At 51.0% G+C, this 8,801-nt stretch overlaps 1 protein-coding gene across 1 annotated transcript in view; it reads left to right on the forward strand.

The window, feature by feature from the left end:
• The window catches only part of LOC112147723 (receptor-type tyrosine-protein phosphatase F), a 112,633-nt gene that overhangs the window by 67,557 nt on the left and 36,275 nt on the right, over window positions 1-8,801 (forward strand). Inside the window, exons 12-17 of the mRNA XM_036216241.1 lie at window positions 2,361-2,478; window positions 4,194-4,766; window positions 5,878-5,978; window positions 6,046-6,293; window positions 6,873-6,951; window positions 7,614-7,838. Coding sequence (XP_036072134.1) covers window positions 2,361-2,478; window positions 4,194-4,766; window positions 5,878-5,978; window positions 6,046-6,293; window positions 6,873-6,951; window positions 7,614-7,838 — 1,344 coding nt within the window. The remainder of the gene's footprint in view (window positions 1-2,360; window positions 2,479-4,193; window positions 4,767-5,877; window positions 5,979-6,045; window positions 6,294-6,872; window positions 6,952-7,613; window positions 7,839-8,801) is intronic.

Consider the following 8,801-nt stretch of genomic DNA (forward strand, 5'->3'; position numbering starts at 1 on the left):
TTCCTCCTTTGACATCTTCATTCAAATGTCAGTGAAAAAAAGACGTTGTGCTTTTTTTCGGTCTGTTGTCTGTTTCTGACTCATGTCCCCCCCCCATGTCCGTGTCTTCTCTCCCATCAGTGGAACATTGACGAGTCCACCGAGCATGTGAGTACGCCTCCTGTGTGCTGCTGGGTGTCCCTGCAGGGCGGCCCCCCAGCTTCAGGGTGCTGTGTGTGTTTTTTGGAAGGACGGGGGTGTTTAACCACTGCAGGACGTGTGTGTTTGTGTGTTTGTGTGTTTGTGTGTTCGTGTTCTGGAGCTGCAGAAACGTTCTGGTCGTAGAAGTAGAACCACCAGAACAGAGCCGGATCTCCTCATTCCTGGAGCTCTGAATGAAGCTGACACGTCCATCTGAGTGTGGTGGGGGGGTCAGCTCCACTCATCTTCCAGCTTTCATGTTCTTCTCTCAGCCTGGACGGCGGTTCACGTCTTAGCTAGGACAGGCTCCAGCAGCCTGCGGTGCGAAGACGAACGTAAATTCAGGTTAAAACATTCAAATCAGTTTCCTGTTTCTGAGGTTTTTCTGATAGCAGACAGCTGGAAAACCGATCAGCTGACCGCCGTCAGCGTCTGATTGATTGGGGTGATTAGTAGATAACAAATGAGAGCAGCCGGCCGTGGTCTGAGGAAGACGGCGCCGTATGCGTCAGAAGACGCCGGCCGTGCGTCTGGTTCCTGCTGAAGTCTTGATTAACACCTGACAGACGGGCAGATGCTGTCGTCGTTTCACACGTCTTCATTGTTTCTGCGCCGTTCTCCGTGCCAGATAGCTAATGTACTGTGACAAGCCTCAGACGGATGTCTGCGGCGAGGAGACGAGCCCGCCTCCGTGACCTGGCGAGTGTGTGAGGAACAGAAAAGGTTTTATCAAACTGAGAGGTTTCACGTCACAAACCTTCGTCTGTGTAGAGAGAGCCGTTCTGTGTATTTTAGGAGAGTCATTTTCTGCTGTTTGAAGAGCGTAGAAAGGCGACGTTTCCATGACGATCTGAGCGTTTGTTCCTGAAGGAAAACGTTTTCTGCTCACGTATCTCAGTGTTACTGGACCTGAAAGAACCCGGTCAGAACAGAGGAGAGAGTCAGCTGTCTGAGCTGCTCGTCAGTGTTAGGTCTGATTGTATGAACGAGAAATCATGTTAGAACAGTTATTAATTATGAAACTGACCTTCGTTAGCATAGACCAGCTAACATGTAACTGACCTTCGTTAGCATAGACCAGCTAATGTGGAATGGCACTTCATTAGCATTGAACAGGTAGCTAACATGGTACTTAGCCATTTTAGCATAAAGCAGCTAACATAGAAATCACCTTCGTTAGCATAGAGAAGCTAATGTGGAACTGACCTTCGTTAGCATAGAGATGCTAATGTAGAACTGACCTTCGTTAGCATAGAGAAGCTAACATGTAACTGACCTTCGTTAGCATAGAGAAGCTAATGTGGAACTGACCTTCGTTAGCATAGAGAAGCTAACATGTAACTGACCTTCGTTAGCATAGAGAAGCTAACGTGTAACTGACCTTCGTTAGCATAGAGAAGCTAACATGTAACTGACCTTCGTTAGCATAGAGAAGCTAATGTAGAACTGACCTTCGTTAGCATAGAGAAGCTAACATGTAACTGACCTTCGTTAGCATAGAGAAGCTAGCGCTCCGTTAGCATGAGGATAACTTTTCCAAGAACCGGGAGTTTGTGACGCAGCAGGAAGACGTTCAGGCGTCAGTCGGTCCCGACAGACACGCAGCTTCAGCCGCAGGCATTCGGATGTATCCGTGTGCATGCTGCCGTGCACATGCATGCAGAGTTGTGATTTTGTGTGTGTGCAGACAGTATGTGTGTGTTCCGCGTGTTCTGTGTGTTTCTGTTCTACCACCTGTGTGTCTGTGTTCATGCTGACATTCATCCAGAGGAGAAAACTATCGGCTGAGCATCTGAAAAACGTTCTTTCTGCTCTGGATTCATGGATAGGATGCTGCTGCTGCTGCAGCTGCTGCTGCTGCTGCTGCTGCTGATGCTCCTCTGGGTGCATGCTCATCCATGCAGCAGGCGTGAACACTGACACACGGGTGACCTCCTGGTTGGTTTGTTGCTTCATGGGTTCAGCGTTCTCTTCGGGCACAGCAGCTTTTCTGCTCAGAAAAACTCCTGGTCCCGCCCGGGTACCCCGAGACCTCCTCTGAAGTATCTGGTTTCTAAGGAAACTGATGAGAAGTTCGAGTGAACCAGAGTCCTGGTTGCTGATGGGCTGTGTGTTTTACTGGGATGGTGGATCCTCCTCACCGCTGCTTCAGTCCTGATGGTGAGTCTCTGTTTCTGCAGGAGGCCGTCATCGGGGGGCTGCAGTCTGAAACCACCTACTCTGTCACCGTAGCAGCCTACACCACCAAGGGGGACGGCGCTCGCAGCAAAGCCAAAGTCGTCACCACAACTGGGGCAGGTCAGAGCCGGTGACAGGACAGTTTCCTTTCTGGGGGGGCTCTGATCACATGACACAATGGAGAGCCGAGCCTCATTAGTCTGTTTGGGGGGGTTGACCTGTACGGGTTCTTTGGGTTTGTGGGTTGTCCGGTCTGCGAGGGGTCATAGAGGAGCGGCTGCTTCTTAAGGTGAGCTCAGGTGTGTCTCAAGTTCTCTTGAGGGTCATACGGCCACCTCACGGGAAATGGAACGTACCATTGTTGTGCATAGTTTATCATGATGTATTAATAAAGATAATGGAAGCTGCACACATTTAATTATTTAGTAATTAAATTACTTCTGAGTTATTATACATTATAGTCAACGGTGTATACTTTTATAGCGCTTTACTACCTTCTTTGAAGACCAAAGTCACTTTCACCCACAAACACACTGATGGCGGCTCTGCTGTCAAACGTGGCGCCAACCTGAAACCATCAGGAGCAACATGGAGTTCAGTGTCTCACCCAACCACACTTCCACATATGGGTGAACAGGGCGGGAACCGAACCTGCGGTATTCTGGTCAGAGGTCAACCGCTGTACCACAGACGCCTGTTAGCATTTAGCTGGCATTGATTTATTTTAGATGAGTTAAATTTATACATTTCTGGCTGAGCTGCTCCTACAGAGATAAACTCTAACATCACACTACATTAATCAGCCAGAGCTCATTCCTTAATCCACCGTTCTTCTATCGTTCCTCCATCGTTCCTCCTTTCCTCTACCGATCCTCTACCGATCCTCTACCGTTCCTCTACCGATCCTCTACCGATCCTCTACCGTTTCATCTACTGATCCTCTACCGATCCTCTACCGATCCTCTACCGTTTCATCTACCATTCCTCTACCATTCCTCTACCATTCCTCCATCGTTCCTCGGCTATTCCTTTATCGTTCCTCTACTGTTTCTTTACCATTTTCCACAGATTGTAAATACTATCAAAACTTTAGAAACATGTTTGATCTCCTCCGACATGTCTTGGCCGTCTTTTCTTTTGCTGCACGGCTGTATTTATTAGATTTACAGAAGACAGTTGCCACAAAAGACAAATCCTAAAATCTTTACTTACTATTTCGATTGAATCATGATCCGATAAAATGTTCAGGTGAACAGCAGCAGTGAAGAGGGAAAGGATGACAGCTCACCAAAGTGAACCTTAGTCATAACTAGAGAAAAGGACATTCCTCCTGAACAGGAGCTTCAGTAGGAGATCCTCTAGAACAGGAAGTCCTTTCATTTGATGAAGAAGTCATACAAGCTTCTGTTTAAAGTAAAACAATTCTATTAAACTATTTAAACTATTTCTGTTTTTATCTATGACTAAAAGAAAAACAATCTATAAATATTTCAAAAGTAACAACAAAGCAAATAAAAGGGTGAAAGAAGAATTAACAGCTCCCACTAGGTATTGATCAGAGAGGAACATCCTCACTGACTCTTTTAGGATTAAAGGTTGGAGACTCCTCCCTGCTCTAGGGGTTAGTCCTTCCTGACCATGTCATTTAGATCTTTCTGAGGAGCTCAGAGCTGCTGAGTTAATCCGGATTCACTTATCTGATCTATACACCAAAATGACAAATGTTGACACCTTTAAGGTTACATTTGTTTCCTGACATCAAGTGAAACCTGGACTGCAGCGGGTCTACTGGACCGTGAGGGTTCTGGGTTTTCAGCTGTTTTTCCCTCTTTCAGTCCCGGGGAAACCCAGCATGATCATCAGCGCCACGTCGGGGAACACGGCTCTGATCCAGTGGCAGCCGCCCAAGGAGATGGTGGGTGACCTGATGGGCTACCAGCTGCAGTTCAAGCGCACGGATGAGGAGGGGTTCAGTTCCCGCGAACTGAAGAAGACGGACGACCACTACACCGTCACCGGTCTGCACAAGGGCGCCACCTACGTCTTCCGCCTCAGCGCCCGCAACCGAGCCGGCGTCGGGGAAGGTTACGTGAAGGAGATCAGCACCCCTGAGGACACGCCCTCCGGCTACCCCACCAACCTGCAGGTCACCGGACTGACCCAGTCCAGCACCCAGCTGACCTGGGAGCCCCCCCTGCTGCCGGAGCGCAACGGCAGGATCATCTCCTACGTGGTGGTGTACAGGGACATCAACAGCCAGCAGAACAGCACCAACCGCACCACCGACACGAACATGACCATCCAGGGCCTCAACCCCGACACCACCTACGACATCCGCGTGCAGGCCTTCACCAGCAAGGGCGGGGGCCCGCTGAGCCCCAGCATCCAGAGCAGAACCATGTCCAACGGTGCGTTCTCCTCCACTCATCAGCTGCTCAGAGAACGTCAGAACATCTCAGATGGTCTCTGTTAGAGATTCTGATCGATTCCGTTCTGATCCTCCTGGTGTCTCCGACTCCATCAGGCCTCGTCTTACAGATTATTGATTTATAGAGAGCTACTCTCTCTACACGCCAGCGCCACGCGTGTCCTCATCTTCTATCACTCACAAACCTGAGGTGGACCAGAACCAACCGTCTCGTGAATTTTAGAGGCTCTAACTGAGACATCTCGTATGTACTGGTGGTTCTGTGTCTACTTATGGACAAACGTGAACAAGGGCTGCCACGATTAGTCGACTATTTTAATAGTCGATTAGTCGACTAATCGATGACTAACTGAGTATTAAAATAGTCGACGACTAATTTAATATTCAATTAGTCGTCACTTTATATTCTTTGGAGTCAGAGTGGAGTAAAGATGAAAGTTATAATGGCATTAAGCTGGGATTATTTTGGCATTTATTGAGGTTTTTTAGGCTAATTTGGAGTTTAGCCAATATTTCAACTGCATGCTAGCTGTTTTGGCTAACTTAGGCTTTTTTTACAGTTTTTTAGGTTATTTGGCATTCTACTGATATTTTACCCGTCTATCAGCTTCAGTGATTTCAGTTATCAATTTCAGCATCTTCTGCTATCATCACCAGCATTTTCAGCGGACAAATTCGGCTTACAGCATCCACACTAGCATTATGAATAAATGAAATTGTTTATTTCAAGCAATCACGTAATAATACATCAAATAGCATATAATAAATCACAAGTTGATCACTTGAAAGAGAGTGGAAGGAAGCGAACTAATCACAACTGGCACTATCACAGGTAAATCTATATGTCTAGTTCTTAGTTAGTTTAATGCTAAAGATGGTTAAGATGTGATTTACATCCACTGTATACATGACCCGATTAGTCGACTGTCAAAATAATCCTTTGTGGAAGCCCCAACGTGAACCAGGATGAGGTTTCATCGAGGAGATGCTGGTTCTCCTCCAGATCAGACATCTGGGATGACCTTCACACTCCTGGACTACATTTACTTTTCTAAAGGTCCATTCGACTCACATGACTGTTTTTGTCACAGATTTCCCGACTCTAAACTTTGGCGTCAAAGCTGTGACCAAAACGTCGGTCCTGCTCACATGGGATTCACCTCCAAACTACAAGTCCCAGGCTCCTTTTAAGGTGAGCGCAGACTTCCTGCAGCATCCCTCTCATGTTTGCTGGTGTTAATGCTCGGCTGCTGTTTCAGATCCTCTACAACCAGCAGAGCGTGGAGGTGCAGGGAAACCTGAAGAGGAAGCTCATCAACCAGCTCCAACCCGACACCGAGTACTCCTTTGTGCTGACGAGCAGGGGCCACATCGCCGGCGGTCTGCAGCAGCAGGTCTCCATCAGAACCGCTCCGGACCTCATCAAAACCAAGCCCAGCAAACACCTGGCGCATGGTAACCGGATCACCATCAGCCTGCCGGCGGTGCAGACCAGCGCTCACATCAGGTCAGTGCTGGCTCCTCTGAGGCATCATGGGAATTCTCCTCCTGCTGAAGCTGCAGAGATGCTCCTGCACCCCCCCGCAGACACTTCGCCGCTCGCTGGTGATTGGCCTAAAGGGCTGTCAGGGCCGGTCACGCTCCAGCGCCGGCTGACAGAAAGTGTTGGTGATTGTGGATGGGGGCGGGTCTTGTTATACTTGTTTTCTTCCACTCTCAGACCGACTGTTGAATCACAAATGCAAAGGGGGGGGGGGCAGCTCCTTTTACAAATGCTGCAACCAGGAGAAACTTTCAGCTCCAACAAACATTCAAGGAGAACGGCGCCGAGGAGCACAGACACACATGCACGCCGTCGCTGCGACCCTCATTTCTGCAGGTCTTCCTGAGAAAAGGAGACGCGTGTAACCCTCCGTTAACCTGCAGGTCTACCTGCTGCAGGTTAACCAGCGTGTTTGTTTTAGCGGCAGACGCTCTCCGTTGGAGAACGCAGATCCAGTCGCTGCTGCTGGACCAGCGTCTCTCCATGCGTCTGCAGCTGCGTCTGCGTCTGCTCCTGTCCTCACGCCTGTGTGTCGCCCTGCAGCTGGTACTACATCGTGCTGGTTCCCTCGTCCCCCTCGGCGCGCCGCTGGAAGAATCCTGACGAGATGGACCTGGAGGAGGTGAGTGTCGGGTCGGGGTCACAAACCGCATCATCGCCTCCCAACAGGCTGTTGGCTTAGGCTAATTAGTTTCAGGAAGGGGTTTAACCACGCCTCAGGTGGGCGTGTCTAGAGTCATGACCTGCTTACAGGCACGGCAGCGAATGACAGAAGTTTTCTGTTCAGGAGCTAAAGTTTGTCCTGGACTCAGATTTCTGTTCGTCCTCTAAACAGCCTTCAGCTCAAACGGGCTGAACTAAAGAGCGAGTCGAAATAGGAACGATTCATCTCTAAGCTGCTTGTTTGGACTCTCTTCTGTTCAGCTCCCTGTAGAAATAAGTGCAGAACGAAGGAGGGCGGGATGGGAGTCCCCGAGTCATTAAACGGCGAGCCGGACGCCGTCTCCTCCCTCCATCATAATGATTTCATGAGGCTGCATCTGCAGCGCCGCTGCTGCTTTATTAGCCGGGCTGGCAGCCGCGTTCGGATCGGGCGCTGGAGGAAGTGCTAATTGCTCGCTGCATTGTTTGCTGCTGCGTGAGCGCACGAAGGCCGTTTAGGCTCCGAGGAGTCACGGCTGCTGAGGCAGAACCACCTCCCGCTAACGACGCCACTTCACATTCTGCTGGTTACCCCGGAGCTTTCCTGGTGTCATGCTGACCTTCTTCCTCTCGTCTCCTCAGCTGCTCCGATCCAGTGAAGGTCCAGTTCTGAGGCGCAGGCGCCACCTGGATCCCGCCAAGCCCTACATAACTGCCAAGCTGCCATCCCTGCCGACCACCTTCACGCTGGGCGACGAGAAGATGTACAACGGCTTCTACAACAAGCCGCTGAGCAGCCAGCAGGAGTACCTGTGCTTCGTCCTGGCCGTGCTGCAACACGAGGAGACCAACACCACGGCCAACTACGTAAGAGGGTTTCCTGTTTCTGCAGGGGGGTACAGGCTCGGCTTTAGAACCCAGAAGATTCTGCTGGTCTAAAGCGGAGGAGGAACCAGGAGGAACTCCGCTTTAGACCAGCAGGATCTTCTCTGACCTTTTGCTGCTTCCACTCTTCCATTCGTCCTCTAAACTCCCAGAGATCCTGCCTCCCGTATCTACAGCTGGGGGGGCCACAGCGGCTCTCTTAACACTGCTCATACAAGCGTCTGTGGGGGCTCTGAGCGCTCGTCAAACAGCGGCGGTGGGGGCTAAACTCCTCTGCAGGAGGAATGAGAGCGGGGATTGCTCTGGGCTGAGCGGGGCATGCATATTCAGCAGCTGAGCTGCACCTGAATCCCACCTTACCTCCTCTGAGCACCTCCTCCTCCAGCCTTTTCCTCCAGCCTCCTCCTCCAGCTGTCCTCCTCCAGCCTCCTCCTCCAGCCTCCTCCTCCAGCTGTCCTCCTCCAGCTGTCCTCCTCCAGCCTCCTCCTCCAGCCTCCTCCAGCTGTCCTCCTCCAGCCTCCTCCTCCAGCCTCCTCCTCCAGCCTCCTCCAGCCGTCCTCCTCCAGCCGTCCTCCTCCTCAGATCGATGAGTGCGATGGTGGTTCAGGGGGGCGGGTTGCGGGGCAGGAGAGTCGGTAAAGCCCTATTCCCCTGAAGCCCTCCCTCCTCCACTAATCCCCCCCACTCGGAGGCGGGAGGGACGAGCGGAGGAGGCGCAGCTGTGATGTACTTCAAAGGAGTGGCAGAAATCCCCGCGCTGCCGCCGTACCTGCGCGGCGGATCAGCGGGGCTTCAGGTGCTTCAGCAGGTCGGCTGCACCTGTCGATCGTTTCTGGATGGTCTTCCTGGGCTCCAGGTCAGAAACGATTAGGGGGGCTAACAGTCAGTGAACCCCCCCACAGCAGAAGCTGCCTCACCGACCCAGAGAGCCGGACAACGAGTGCT

Source organism: Oryzias melastigma, linkage group LG17 (assembly GCF_002922805.2).
Source record: "Oryzias melastigma strain HK-1 linkage group LG17, ASM292280v2, whole genome shotgun sequence".
NCBI lineage: Eukaryota > Metazoa > Chordata > Actinopteri > Beloniformes > Adrianichthyidae > Oryzias > Oryzias melastigma.